Genomic DNA, 16,026 nt, shown 5'->3' with positions numbered 1-16,026 from the left:
ATTGAATTCTAATATACCTGTCTGCTGTTCTTTGATATAAGACAGAATGGATTCTTCTCTGTATAAATCCCTCACCTCGCTATGGAGTATGAATCACTGACAGGCCCAGACTCTCTGACCCAATGGGTGTGGTCAAGCCAGGGTAAAGCAGAACCGCCGCCTGGTTGTAACAGAATGATTGATTATTTGCAAGCAGTGTGGCTTTTAAAAAGTGAATAAATCCCTGATCCTCCACATGGTCTGGCCACAATCTTAAAGAGCAGAAACAAAAGAACAGAAATCACTCAGTCAAGTGTGAACTGAAGAAGGGCATCTAGAGGGAAAGTGCTGTTAGCTAGAGTAGTAGAGCAAGTCCAATATCAGAGCTAGCTCACTGGGGCTCTGAGTTGGAAGTACCTGGGAGTACAAATAGCTTACAGTACATCTACCCCATCCAAAGCCTGTCTGGAATACTTATCTCCTCTGCTGTCCTTTCTCCATTCTCACGTTGCATTTCCACATCTTCCCCCAGCCATTTACTCTTCATTTTCCCCCATTAGTTCTCACTGATTTTTTCTCATTCTGTCTTCCCCATACAGACTAAAAATAAGCAATCAGCAAAACACTGGTCAGTCCAGCAGACATGGCCTCAAAAACTTCAGCAGGGAGGGTGCAAGATGAAGCCGTATGTCCTATCTGCCTGGAGTACCTGACGGAGCCTGTGACTCTAGACTGTGGGCACAACTTCTGCCTCGCCTGCATCACTAAGCACAGTGAGACATGTACAGAGGGGGACTATGACCCTTTGTGCTGCCCCAGCTGCAGAGCCCAGATCCGGAGACAGAATTTCCAGCTGAACTGGCAGCTGGCAAATAGAGTAGAGCAAGTTAAACACTTACATGTTGAAGCAGAGAGAGAACAGAAAGTGAATCTATGCGCAATACACAAGGAAGAGCTGAAGTTGTTCTGTGAGGATGACAGAGAAGCCATTTGTGTGATCTGCAGAGAGTCCAAGGAACACAGAGTTCACACTGTGGTTCCCATAGAGGATTCTGCCCAGGAGGACAAGGTAGGAAACAACTAAGCTTGGCTGATTTAACCTTTTAATGATACACTTTTCCTCCCAGGAGGTGAAATTTCTCTGAGTATTTCTCAGAAACACCAGATTCTCCCAGTTTCACAGATTTCTTCTCTTGGAAGCTGGCTTCAACCATAGTTCTGAATTACGGACTGACCTCTTTTCAGCACTGCCACCCTAGACTGTCAGCACCCTACAGTTAACTACCCTCAGCAATCCCTGGGGGTGAATGGGTGGCACTTGTCCCCTAAAGATCATGATCGGCACATGGTGCTACCAGGCCGTGAATGCAAGGAATGTGCCTCCTTCAGGCAGACAGGACATTCAGATGGAAGAGAACAACAGTATCCAACATTCTCCTGCCTTGGGCATGTACATGGGTGGTGTGTAATGGAGGCTGGGGGAGGGTAAGCCTCCCCAAACCTCATGCCGTGGGCGGGAGGGGGGCCAGTGGCAGGCAATTTGGGGCCCCTGGAAAAATCTCCCCCACCACAGCCCCGGGGTTGGAGGAGCTCTTGCTCCCCGCCGCAGCTCTGGGCCTGCGGCGATGTCACAGAGTTTTTCCAGTCTCGGGGGTGGAAAGGAGGGAGCTGGGGGGAAGGGGATCTTGGGTGGGAAAAGGTGGAGTGGGGGCAGAATGGGGGTGGGGCTGTGGGGGAAGCAGCGGAACAGGAGTGGGGCCATGGGTGGAATGAGGATGACGCCGCGGGGAAGCGATGGAATGGGGTGGGGACGTGGGCAGGGCCACAGGTGGAAAAGGCAGAATGAGGGAGGGGCTCTGGGCTCCAGCCAGGGCTTAGAGAGCTCTGCCGCAGTCCTAGGCAGGGCTGAGAGCTCGACCCCAGCTGGGGCTGAGCTCTCAGCCCCCTTCCATAGCCCCAGCTGAGCTCTCAGCCTCCGGGCGGGGCCATGGAAGGGAGGGACCAAGCTCTCAGCCCCCCTGGCTGGGGACACGGGGGGCTGAGAGCAGCTGGCAAGGGTTTGGCCGGAAGAGGCGGGGCCTCCACTGGAAGAGGCGGGACAGGGGGCTAGTCTCCCCAAGGGGAAGCTTCACCCGGTGCCCATCGGCATGTAGATTAATATCAGAGACCTGTGGGAAATGGCACAAGTAGAAAACACAGCAGGGAAGACGATTCATTGCATTTTACCTCCCCAAAGAAAACACTGCTAACAGATAACTTGGGGATAAAGTTGCAAACATATGGTCCTCCCCTATCTGTTAGGGGGTCATTGGTGCTAATGGCTTGCTGACTGGGGATCTTTGAAGTATAACTAGGCTTGGCAGAATTCAATTTTTATTATTTTGTAATTTCAGTGTTTATTTTAAAGTATTTTTCTGTTATCGATTTAAATTTTCACAGTTGTGCAAAATTATGTTTTAAGAATTTTAATTTATTTTATTAATTCCAATTTTCAAAGTTTTGGGAATGATAGAGGGATCAAACAATGAAAGTTAGACAAGAATTATTTAATGACTGTTGACATGTAGATTCAAAAATGTAAAGCATTATAACCATTCAAATAAAAATTTTCAACATCACATGTCAAAATATACAAAGTAATATTCTAAAATAAAATAAATTCTCAAGCAGCATTTTTCTTACTTTGCCTATATCTAAATGTCAATTATTATTGATGGAAATATTTTTGTATTTTTGTGTGTGTACAGTGAAATCAGTATTTACCAATACAAATCTAATCCTTCGAAACCTCTGTATCAACATTCAGGACAAAACTCCCTGTACTGAGAGTTAATGTGCCACACAATAACCACACTTAGAAGGTTGTTAGTGAGAATGAGTGGTTAACTCAGAGGCCTTGTCTACGCTTAAAAATTCATTCAGATTAAGGTAGGTATGTAGGATGTGGATTTAAAGTGCAATATCATAATAACTCCATGTACAGACATATGTCTTCTAGAATAAGAGTGGAATAAGCTAAACCAGAAAAAGGCACTCTTATTCCAGAATAGGAATATCCACACAGGGTGCTATTCCAATATCTATTGCACTTTAAATTCACAGCCTACATAACTCCAGATTAACTTCTCTATGTAGACAAGCCCACACAGTAAACACTTTTGAGGCTTCTTTGTGTTGTAAAAGCTGCCCAGAGTGGGTGTAAAGAAAAGGCCATGTGGCCCCGGAGAAGGAGTTTTGGGCTATGTCTATACTACAGAGTTTATGCTGGCATAGCAATATCAGCATACCTATGCCAGGAAAGTCCCCTGGTGTAGGTGCAGCGTACACCAACAGAAGGAGTTTTTCTGCCAGGGTAGGAATGCCATTTCCCCAACACATTAGCTACATTGAGAGAAGCACTCCATCAGCACAGCTGTGTCTTGTACACTGTGGACTTATCGGCATAGCTGTGTTCGTTAGGGGTGTGGTTTTTTCATTCATTCCCCAGCTGACAATCTATGCGCACACAACTTTTAAGTGAGACCAAACCTGAGACTCAGGCTTTCCTTGTGTTGTTGGGATAAAATTACAGTGAGTTAAGCAATGGTTTACACTTAAAACTTATAACAGCATAGCTATGTCAGTCAGGGATGCGAAAAAACCCACTCCCTCTTGCTACCCAGGGTTTTCAGAAACCACAGCAGGGGTAACTTAACTATTTCACTCCAGGTGGTGTCAGGAATAAATCAATGAGAATGCAGCAGTTCCGTGTGATGAATCATAGAATATTAGTGTTGGAAGAGACCTCAGGAGGTCATCTAGTCCAACCCCCTGCTTGAAGCAGGACCAACACTAACTGAATCATCCCAGCCAGGGCTTTGTCAAGCCGGGCTTTAAAATCCTTTAAGGATGGAGATTCCACCACCTCCCTAGGTAACTCATTCCAGTGCTTCACCATCCTCCTAGTGAAATAGTGTTTCCTAATATCCAACCTAGACCTCCCACACTGCAACATGAGATCATTGCTTCTTGTTCGGTCATCTGCCACCACTGAGAATAGCCTAGCTCCATCCTCTTTGGAACCCACCTTCAGGTAGTTGAAGGCTGCTATCAAATCCCCCCTCACTCTTCTCTTCTGCAGACTAAATAACCCCAATTCCCTCAGCCTCTCCTAGTAAGTCATGTGCCCCAGCCCCCTAATCATTTTCGTTGCCCTCTGCTGGACTCTCTCCAATTTGTCCACATCCCTTCTGTAGTGGGGGGACCAAAACTGGACACAGTACTCCAGGTGAGGCCTCACCAGTGCCAAATAGAGGGGAATAATCACTTCCCTCGATCTGCTGTCAATGCTCCTATTAATACAGCCCAATATGCCGTTGGCCTTCTTGGCAACAAGGGCACACTGTTGACTCATATCCAGCGTCTCATCCACTGTAATCCCCAGGTCGTTTTCTGCAGAACTGCTGCTTAGCCAGTCGGTCCCAGCCTGTAGCGTCACATGGGATTCTTCCTTCCTAAGTGCAGGACTCTACACTTGTCCTTGTTGAACCTCATCAGATTTCTTTTGGCCCAATCCTCCAATTTGTCTAGGTCACTCGGGACCCTATCCCTGCCTCTCCCCCCAGCTTAGTGTCATCTGCGAACTTGCTGAGGGTGTAATTCATCCCATCATCCAGATCATTAAAGATGTTGAACAAAACTGGCCCCAGGACCAACCTCTGGGGCACTCCGCTTGATACCAGCTGCCAACTAGACATCGAGCCGTTGATCACTACCCGTTGAGCCTGACAATCTAGCCAGCTTTCTATCCACCTTATAGTCCATTCATCCAATCCATAGTTCTTTAACTTGCTCGCAAGAATACTGTGGGAGACCGTATCAAAAGCTTTGCTAAAGTCAAGGTATATCACATCCACCATTTTCCCCATATCCACAGAGCCAGTTATCTCATCATAGAAGGCAATCAGGTTGGTCAGGCATGACTTGCCCTTGGTGAATCCATGTTGACTGTTCCTGATCACCTTCCTCTCCTCCAAGTGCTTCAAAATGGATTCCTTCAGGACCTGCTCCATGATTTTGCCGGGGACTGAAGTGAGGCTGACTGGTCTGTAGTTCCCCGGGTTCTCTTTCTTCCCTTTTTTAAATATGGGCACCATATTTGCCTTTTTCCAATCGTCCAGGACCTCCCCAGATCGTCACGAATTTTCAAAGATAATGGCCAATGGCTCTGCAATCACATCAGCCAACTCCCTCAGCACCCTTGGATGCATTAGATCTGGATCCATGGACTTGTGGAATGAAAGATTAATGCAAGTAAGTGTGCTCTATCTAATTTATTAGATTTAAGCACAGACATAAGCAATAGGTTTAGAACATCCAAATACTTACCTAAAGTCTGGAATGGTATTGAGTAATTAACGGCAGATACACAGTGGCCAGTTGCTCACCTGCCGGGGAGTAAAAGTGTCAGGAATATCATCTCTCTTAGGATCGCTTCAGAGGACTGCTCCAAAGTACACTCTATTATCTAGACTTTTTATAAGTAACTTCTACAAAACACATAGGTCATAATGACCCCTAAGGGATCCTCACTTTTCCTAACTTTCAATAAACTTCTAATATCAGAGACACCTGAACTCAAGGTCTTCCATCCACTTATCTTCCTTCAGTCTCAATTATTTACTTTTCTCTCCTCTCTTTTGACCTTGCCTCTAAAAGCCTGCTTTCAAATTAACCCTTAACTAAGCGGTATTCTATTTTATTAATTCATGGTGGCTGAATGCACATAATATGGTTCCAATTAGCTTGATCATATACTGGGTTACACTCCCTCCCTCCAATCCAGGGCAACACCCCTAGCCAACATAACTATGTCAACAAGCCTCCCGTGTAGATACAGATATGCCGACAAAAGAGTGCTTCTGTCAGCGTAGCTCATGTTGTAGTAAATGTCTACACTGAAGCACTACATCAATGCAGCTGCAGAGCTGCAGCTGTGCCACTGTAGCATTTTAAGTGTAGATATAGCCTGTCACCACCTGTGCTTGAAGAAACAGGGCTTGTGTACATTTGGTAAATAAATAACATCCCCAAAATACCTGGCTCCACATCACCAATTTCTGCTCCAAATGTGAAACAGACTTGTGAGGCCCCCCCAAATCTCCTGCAGCCTGGAGTCAATGATACTCTTTCCATGGATAAAATCACCAAATAGAAAAGGCAATGAGCAGTTATGATGAAGATCTGACCTTCTACCAGACTTCATTATTAATTCAACCAATGATCCTCAGACAAACATATGTGTTAAGGTGAAGTCATGGCTGATATTACAAATTTCTCAATTAAGAGTAAAAATCCTTCAAAAACATTGTAAGTAAGAAACAAACAAAAACATTAAACAACCAGAAATACAGTGTTAAATGTAAAGAAGCTACTCAGAGTCTGGAAAGTCATAGCAAACACAAACAACTTTAACTCTGCATTTTTCATGATGCCTTGAGAGACTCGGAGCACTGTATCCATCCATAACAAAACTTCACCATAACAATAACACAAAGATCTGATTTTAAGAACTAATTTTTTGTTAACTACAACATGTACATTGAGCTTCCCTCTCTCTTTCTCTCTCCTCTAGGAGGACAGCAGCATCTTGAGCAGGTAGGTGTCCTCTCCTTAAATGTCAATAGGATGGGAAGGGTTATTAACCTGAAATATTTTCCCAGTAAAGTCCATCCTTGGAGGACTGTCTTCCTTGGGATTCCAGGGATGGAATATGGGCTTTTCACCTATAGCCCACTGGATCCTGCCCAAGTCAGCAGGGATCCAGAATGTTTACCATCTGATGAGTGTTCAGAGAATTGTGAAGTATACTAGGGAGCAGAGCCGGGGGGTCTTACTCCAGTTCCCGGTGGGCAGGTGTCCACAGAAAAAAAGAGCACCAGAAATATGATAACAGAGAGTGAGAGATTTTTAAGGATAAAAGGAGGAGATAGGCACTAAATTGTCTTTTCTGCCTTTGAAGAGGTCCTCTCATATTGTTCAGAACAACACAGAGCTCGAAAGTAAATTGGCTTTGGAGACTGAATTTCTTTCTTATCCCTAGAGCTGGATTCTCATGGGTAAGGTTGAAGCACCATGATGGGACACCATGGGGGAAGCTTACACTGCAATTGCCTGAGCTATACCTGCTCTGAGGCTGGCATAAACAAAGTAATTCATTCCCTAGGCTCCTTAGGCCAGTAACTTTCCCTAACATAAATAACAATCTTATTATTTTCTCTAGGCGTGTGGAGGTGAAGCTCCAGCACCAAGTGGAGATTTCTCCTGAACTGTCTGAGAGCCTTAATACTTATAACCAAAGTGATGCTCTAATGGAGACTCAGAGGAAATTCAAAGGTACCGAGAAGGGGAGCTAGAAGGATTCAGTGGGACTACTCATTTCCTTAAAGTTAGGCACATGCACAAGTTAGCAAGATCTCCTCTTTAGAAATTATGCTGGAAATTTTGGACCTTAGCCTCTCTGTGCCGAATCTTGAAACCTTGGAATCTTGATGCCCACATCTTAAAATCAGGGATGATAATATCATGAAAGTAGCACAGTAGTACAGACTGTGCAGCTATTGGAGATTTAGTGCACATGAAGGGTTTGCATTTTGTGTATCAGCCATTTCAATGTGTACTAACTCTGTGTAGAGAAGCCCTTAAAGAATGTTGGTATAATGTCATGAGCTTGAAAAGAAAAGATCCTTTTAAGAGGGCAAGTGAAAGCAACAAGTTAAAGAAAAGAACATATAACAAATGGGATGTGGGAAGGAACTGACAATTGATAAGGGAAGCTACAAATATTCATGAAAAATCTATGACCATTAGGGTTAATGACAATACAGAGGATTTAAAAAAAAAAATAAAGTAGAAACAAATGAGATCATAACAATGGTGTAAGTCTATAACCAAATGGAGATGGTAAAATACTTCATGATAAGTACTGGAACAGGTTACCTAGGGAGGTTGTGGAATCCCCATCACTGGAGGTTTTTAAGAACATGTTAGACAAACACTTGTCAGGGATGGTCTAGGTATTGATTCATTTTTCCTCAGCACAATATGACTTCTTGAGGTCCCTTCCTAACTTACATTTCTATGATTCTATGATACAGACAAGGAAGATGTATTCAGTAAATACTTCTGTTCTTTATTTGGAAAGAAGCTGGATTATATATTCACAGTATATAATGGCGATTCTAACAGGTTAGAATCTAATGATGGGGTCTAAATTAGCTGTTACCACACAAGAAAGAGATCTTGGACACATTGTGGATAGTTCCCTGAAAACATCCACTCAATGTGCAGCAGCAGTCAAAAAGGGGAACAGAATGTTGGGATTCATTAAGAAAGGAAAAAATAATAAGACAGAAAATATTATATCGCCTCTTTATAAATCCATGGTACACCCACATTTTGAATACTGCGTGCAGATGTGGTCGCCCCATCTCAAAAAAGTTATACTGGAATTGGAAAAGGTTCAGAAAAGGGCAACAAAAATTATTAGGGGTATGTAACAGCTTCCATATGAGGAGAGATTAATAAGATTGGGACTTTTCAGCTTGGAAAAGAGATGACAAAGGGGGGATATGATAGAGGTCTATAAAATCATGACTGGTGTGGAGAAAGTAAATAAGGAAGTGTTATTTTTTACTCCTCATAACACAAGAACTAGGAGTCACCCAATGAAATTAATAGGCAGAAGGTTTAAAACAAACAAAAGGAAGTATTTCTTCACACAACGCACAGTCAACCTCTGTGGATGTTGCCAGAGGATGTTGTGAAAGCCAAGACTATAACAGGGTTCAAAAAAGAACTCGATAAATTCATGGAAGATAGGTCTATCAAAGGCTATTAGCCAGGAGGGGCGGGGATTGTGTTCCTAACCTCTGTTTGCCAGAAGCTGGGAATGGACCACAGGAGATGGATCACTTGATGATTGCCTGTTCTGTTCATTCCATCTGAAGCACCTGGCATTGGCCATTATCCTAGTATCTGAACCCCTCACAGTTCAGTGTATGTATCCTCACAGCACTCTTGTGAGATAGGGAAATGCTATTATCTCCTTCTGTACAGATGGGGAACTGAGACACAAAGTGACTAAGGGTATGGCTACACCACAAACTAAAGTGGAACTGTAGCATGGGCAGGTATATCCGTGCTAGCTTCAGGGCATGTCTACATGGTGTAGCAATGCACAGAAGGGGGCTGTGATTTCTAAAATGCACCAGTGCTCTGTTGTGCACTAATTGGTCGATGCAGACCCTGCTGGTGCACACTAAACGTTCCCTAGAGCACTCTAACTAATGCAGTTTGAAACGATAGTTCACTAAAGCACACTAGGGAACATTTAGTGTGCACCAGCAGGGTCTGCACACACCAGTTATTGTGCAACACACATTAGTACACTTTAGAAATTACACCCCTGTAGTGTGCATTGTTGCACCATGTGCCCTTAATCTGCCAAGCACAGGTAACAATAGCTGTGAAAACGCAGCACCATGGACCAACAATCTGAGTACATACCTAGGGTTCTCAGCAGGCTTGTACTGGGTGGGGAGCCCGTGCTGAAGTCCATGTGACCACAACTTAATTACTCTTGTTGTCCATGTTAGCTAACCTACCCATGCTACAGTTATACCTTAGTTTGCAGTGCACATCTACCCATAGCGTTCCAAGGCTACACAGGGAAGTCTAGGGTGAAGCAGAGAATTAAACCTAGATCTCCCAAGTCCATGGCTCATGCCCTAACCACTGGGCCATGCTTCCCCTCACCAAAGCTGTCTCCATTTTTGCTCCAGAGTCTCTCTGTGTATTTTGTCCGTCTGCTCCTCTCTGTATGTAACGTGCCTTGCTTCACTTCTGCTATATTAACAAATAACTAACAATAAAACAAAATAAGACATAATTGTAAAATAATTAGGGCTGTCAATTAATCGCAGTTAACACAAGGGATTAATTTGTTTTGAGCTAACTCGATTAAAAAAATTGTGATTAATCGCAGCTTTTAATCGCTGTGTTAAACAATAATAGAATACCACTTTAAATTTATTATAAATATTTTTTGTTTTTCTACATTTTCAAATATTGATTTCAATTACAACACAGAATACAAGGTGTACAGTGCTCACTTTATATTATTATTTTTATTACAAATATTTGCACTGTAAAAAGATAAGAAATAGTATTTTTCAATTCACCATAAAGAGATTGCACTACAGTACTTGTATGAGGTGACTTGAAAAAAACTGTTTCTCTTGTTTCTTTTTTACAGTGCAAATATTTAATCAAAAATAATAATATAAAGTGAGCACTGTACACTATGTATTCTGTGTTGTAATTGAAATCAATATATTTGAAAATGTAGAAAACATCCCAAAATATTTAAATAAATGGCATTCTATTATTATTTAACAGTGCAATTAAAACTGAGATTAATTTTTTTAATCGCTTGACAGCCCTAAAAATAATCCAATATTCTTCCTCAGTGGAACAATTTAGCATTTGGGGGGGAGGGGTCCCCATCAGCAGAAGAGAGAATGCTCTAGTTCAGCCACAAGTTACTAACCCCAAGTGGGAATCACTGGGTGATGTTCTCTAGCCTGAGTTCTGCAGATAGTCAGACCACATCATCCTAATGGGCCCCTCTGGCCTTTGACATCTATGGGATGCTAGGACGAATTGGTAAATAGAAATGAAAAATTGTTTAATTTCAATCCAGCCTCACTAGAAAAAATTGTGTCTTTCTTCATTTCTCAATCTCTATTTCTTTCTATGCTCCTATCTATGGGCCTCCAAAAGACAAGTTTGTTAATTAATAGAGGGGATATAATTACGAATGTATCAGCATAACATCTAATTTCTGTCAACATTTTTTTTTCTCCGGACAATCTGACATCTGAATTAGAGAAAAAAATATTTCAATCTATGGGACCAGATGAGAAAGGTAAGTCCTCATGTGGATTTTTCTCTTCAAAATCTGGTAAAATTCTCACAAAAATCCTAATTAATTTATAAATTCCCTAAATACAAATTAAGCTGAAACAGAGCAAAACACTCCACTGAAATTAAAAAGAAAACAAAAAATTAAATCTAAGGCAATCATCAGTTAAATTCCCACAATAACAGACTCAGCTAGCACCCAAACAACCTTAACTCTGTCCCTCTGCTACATCCTTCTATCCCCTTCCTGGACTCTCCCCTGCTCTCTCTCTCTTTCCCTTAGGATGGGAAGAGAAGCTTGGGGTCACTGCTTTCTGGAGCGGGGAAAGGATCTCTTCCCCTGTGCCACTTCCTCGGCTGTTTTCCCTGCCCCAGGTATCGCTGGTGGCTTCGCTGAATGTTGCAGGCAACTCCAGCTCTGCTACCTCCCAGTCTGTCTCTGCAGCTAGGAGTGTGGCAGCCCCACAGGGGGAACAAAGAGCAGCTTGGAAGGGTTCTGCACTCATAGCAGCAGCTACAACAGTACCCCTATTGATTGTGGCACAGGAGCTGCAGTGAGATCGCTGCCCAGCCCACCAGGGAGGCAGCTCCTTGCGACAGAAGCAGAAAATCAGGGAGTGTTCTAGTTGGAACAGAGCTGCTGGGGAGTGTGAGAAATGGCCCCCAGCCTCCCCCAGGGCTAAGCTCTGCCTCTAACGCTCTGATTCTCTCTCTCCCCAGTGAATGTGACTCTGGATCCAGACACGGCTCATCCCCGACTAGTCCTCTCTGAGGATCAGAAAAGTGTGAGATGGGGATTCACACGGCAGAATCTGCCCAACAATCTGGAGAGATTTGACAATGATCCCTTTGTGCTAGGTTGTGAGGGATTCACCTCAGGGAGACATTGCTGGGAGGTGGAGGTGGGGGAAGCAAGAAGCTGGGTTTTGGGGGTTGCCAGAGAGTCTGTGAGCAGGAAGGGAAGGATCAGTGTTAGCCCTGAGCAGGGCTTCTGGGCTTTGCGGCGGAGCGGGGCAGGGTGGTTGGTGGCTTACACTTCCCCTGAGGGGACCCACCTCCCTTTTGCTGATAAACCCAGGAGGATTCGGGTCTCTCTGGACTACGAACGAGGGCAGGTGACATTTTTTGATGTTGATAATGAGGCCCTGATCTTCACTTTCCCACCGGCCTCTTTCTCTGGGGACAAAATCCGCCCTTTTTTCTCAGTTGGGGAAAGAGGAATATACACATCTTTCTCATACCTGTGTGGGCCATCCCATATCACAGTGTGTCCCTGAGACATGGGGGAAAATATCCCAATGACTCTCAAGAACGTCACGAGGGTGGAGGACTCTAGCAGTCTTCAGTGGCAGAAAATGAGAGAGAGGTGGAGCCCAGGGAGAGAAGGTGCTGTGGGGAGTGTGAAGGTGGAGTTTGGAGAGGGGAAAACCTATAGAGAAGATGTTTGGGAGTGGAGAGGTGAAGTTGGCTAAGGAGATAGGAGGGGAGGGTCAATTACCCAGCAGAACAAAATACACAAACCTTAACATGCATTGGAGAAGGGGAAACCAATATGGAATAAATGTAATTCTCTTGCAAAAAGGAATGGAAAATGTTTTAAGGGAGAAATTAGGAAAGAAAATCCTTCTTTGAGCCAATTTTATCTTCACTGTACTTTGCTTTGTCTGTATCATTGCAACAGATTTAAATGTCAAAATAAGTTTTGGCAGTTCAATTAACACTCTGCCTTTTAGTAGCTGGCATGTCTGGCTCTAACTGTCACCCATCCCCATTCAGCATGGTGCTCTGTCCACTTCTAGCAGTAGCGGGAGAGATTGATGATCCTGCTACAGCCTTAGCTAACAGAGCTGGGTCTCATAGCTCAGGCAGTGGTGGGTCATGCTTTAAGATCCAGAGAGCACCACTTCACTTCCAGCTGACAATAACTCCTTCCCCCCACTCCCCGCAAGGCATGGCATAATATAAACATAGTGGGCCAAATTCAGCCATTGTGATCAACCTCTTCAGCATCATTGCTGCTGGCAAGTGGGGGCACTGGGAGGGGAATTTGAATCAAGATTAAAAAAAAAAAAAATTCTGGTTTGTTGCAGAGCGCATCTTTTGTGACCAGTATGAGAAACAGGAGCATGTTCACTTTTTGTCAAAATGAACTTCAAATAAAAACAAACATTTGAAAGTCCTGCAGTCCTGTTTGTGATCTCAGGAAATGTCATCATGAGAAATACAGGAGAGATGCTATGTTCTGTGGTAAGGAATCCAGAAGAGAGACTGGGATACCAGACATTATTTTGGAGGTAATTACAATTCACAGGAGAATATTTCACTTGTCTAGGATAAAATTCACCTTGATCACTGAGTGGAAGGCTCTGGTAACATACGAGGTCCGACAGACAGGATTCTGCCTGTAGAAACAGACAGCATAAGAGATGGGATCTGCCTGGATTAGCGTGGCCTCATAGAAGAGTCCTTCAGAGAACACGTTAATGTTGATGCACTCTATTACATCTGAAAGTAAAGACACAGTCATGAGTCAAATCAGTGGAGGCTCTTTTCCTACCAGACAGTCCCAATGTAATCAGAGATAGCTGTGAAACAATAGAACAGACTCAGTCATGGTGGCATGCCCCCATCAAAGTATTTTGGTTTTCTGCTGAAATAGTTCAGTTTTGGGACATTTGTTTGTTTGATGAAAAATCAAAAAAATGTCATGGAAAGCAGACACTTTTAGTGTAAAATTTTTGTTTAAATTAAACCCAAATTTTATCAAAAATCAGTTTTTATTCAAAAATTTCAACCAGTCTTACTCATAGAGCCATCCCATGAACCTTTCCATAGGTTATCTAGGCCTGCCAAGCATTTCCATTTCTTTTCATAGCTCACAATGGGCTAGCATGTTCTCAATGGTGATCCATTGATGGTTTGTCAGTCTTCTATGTCCAATGTGGCAAAATGAGATTTTCAAAGCCTCCAGTCCTAAGGGCTTTGGACACCCAAATCAGCAAGAATGTCCTTGCCGTCTCACTGCTTCTGTAACTCATGTAAAGGAAGCAAACCATAGAAATGTAGCCACAACCTTCACTCCAAACAATTTTTTTTTTTTTGGTCTGTGGTTAATTAAGTACTTAAGGTGGAATTTCAACAACACCTAAGTGAGTTCGGTGCATACGTCCCATTCAAAGTCAATGGGATTTGTGCTCCTAACTCCCTTAGGTACTTTTGAAAATTGCAGTCATTAGTTGGGAGCTTCATTTTGAGGATAAGGATCATGAAGCCTCTTAAGAAAATGCTGATCTTTGTGTGTGTGAGTTATCCCTTTGAGTTCAAATTTACGCACATGGAGAAGGGTTTGCAGGGGGAAAAATTGAATGGTCACTTTAAAAAAAATGAGAATTTGCATCTGGCAACTTTACATTTATTTATTCTTACTTCACATCATAGCCAGGAGTCAGCACACATGCTAATGTCGCCTTTCACTCCTCAAGTCCCCTGACACTAAACGTGGGGTAAGAGAGAAGTGGCTACAATGGGAGTTCTCCCTGAGCAAAGATTTCAGAGTCCATTGAGACAATGTGAGCCGTAGTGTGGTCTATTCCCAGATACAGCAGGGAAATGAAACTCAGCAAACTTCACATCAAAGCGTTTCCTTGGAATTATTCTTACAGATGGGAGTTTCTGCTCCATGGGTATGTCAGGGATGTTGTCCCACTGTCCCAAACCCATGGGTTCCACGATCTGTGTTGGGGGAAGAGGGCTATGCCGGAGGCAATGAATGGAGGTCATTGCTGAGGTCCTTTCCTCTGCTCTTCTGTCTGACCTGAGGAGCACGGTCTGTGCAGAGGCTGTGCTGCTAGGACCTCAGAGGCAGGTTGCACTGGCCCCTGTGTCCCCACAGAGAGGAGTCTCAGGAGCAGGCTTGTGCAATGCAGGGGACACATGGAGGCTTCAGGGCTCCAGGGCTCTCTGCTGGTGGCCAGCTCATACTAAGGGCAATGACGATGGGCTCTCAGTTAGGATGAAGAGAGTTTTTTGCAAACAAAGTTTCAGCAACAAACTCTGCTGTTTTCTATCACTGTGATTAAAGGAAAGAAAAGCCATTTTGGATTTTTTCTTTCTACACCCCAAGGGTAATAATTCTTAGCAAGCAAAGGGTTAACATGCACCTTTAGCACTAGCCTTTAATTGAAGAGCAGCTGGTATTTCTTTACTGTCATGTCTGAAGTATTTATGGTTCCTGTGTCTAGAGACAAATAGAACAGGAAGCAAATAAAAGCAATTTCTGGCCTATTGGTTAGTGCTCTCTCTGGGGAGACCATGGCTCCAGGCTCTGCTCCAATGACTATTTTCTAAAAAGCGGAACAGCTCAAAGAGGAGAGACTGCGAGAGCCCCAGCTCCCGGAGCCCAGTGGCCAGGGAACTCCCCTCAGAGATGGGAGACCTGGGCTCAGGCCCCTGCTCCAGGCCAGGCAGAGAAGGGATTTGAAGCTGTGCATCCCTCAGCCTGGCTGAGTGCCCTCACTGCTGGGCCATAGATGACAAGGCAGCAGGGGTGAAAGTAACTTAAAGGACCTACTGGTATGCCGGAGTCCTGAGCCTCAACCGGACGAGGCGGGGCCTTTCAAGATTTAAAGGCCCTGGGGCTCCGGCTGTGGCTGGAAGCTCCAGGGCCTTTAAATCACCCCGGAGCTACCAGCTGCAGAGGTGGTTGGGAGCCCCGGGGCTCCAGCCACCACGGAGCTCCGGGCCCTTTAAATCACCGTGGGAGCCCTGCCACTGCTACCCCGGGGCAGCAGGGCTTGGGTGGGGATTTAAAGGGCCCGGTGCTCCTGCCACTGCGGGGAGCCCCGGGCCCTTTAAATCCTCGCTGGAGCCCTGCTGCTGCTGGGGTAGTGGCAGCAGGGCTCCAGCGGGGATTTAAAGGGCCCGGGGCTCCGGCCGCTGCGAAGTAAAGGCGGCAGGGCTCCAGCAGTGATTTAAAGGGCCCGGTGCTCCAGGCCCTTTAAATCCCCGCCCAAACCCGGCTGCCGGAGCTCCGGTGGTGATTTAAAGGGCCCGGGGCTCCCCGCAGCGGCTGGAGCCCTGGGCCCT

The 16,026-nt window shown here is 44.5% G+C and overlaps 1 protein-coding gene across 1 annotated transcript; it reads left to right on the top strand.

The window, feature by feature from the left end:
• The first annotated feature begins 622 nt into the window (after positions 1-622).
• On the top strand, positions 623-12,218 carry LOC135880830 (probable E3 ubiquitin-protein ligase TRIML1). The gene is made up of 5 exons (XM_065407186.1): positions 623-1,048; positions 6,593-6,615; positions 7,241-7,353; positions 10,907-10,945; positions 11,662-12,218. Exons 1-5 carry the CDS (start codon positions 623-625, stop codon positions 12,216-12,218), a joined length of 1,158 nt encoding a protein of 385 aa, XP_065263258.1.
• The last annotated feature ends 3,808 nt before the right edge of the window (positions 12,219-16,026 follow it).

This window comes from Emys orbicularis, chromosome 7 (genome assembly GCF_028017835.1).
Source record: "Emys orbicularis isolate rEmyOrb1 chromosome 7, rEmyOrb1.hap1, whole genome shotgun sequence".
NCBI classification, from domain to species: domain Eukaryota; kingdom Metazoa; phylum Chordata; order Testudines; family Emydidae; genus Emys; species Emys orbicularis.
The sequence above is the reverse complement of the archived record's forward strand: the minus strand, read 5'-3'. Positions and strand labels throughout refer to the sequence as shown.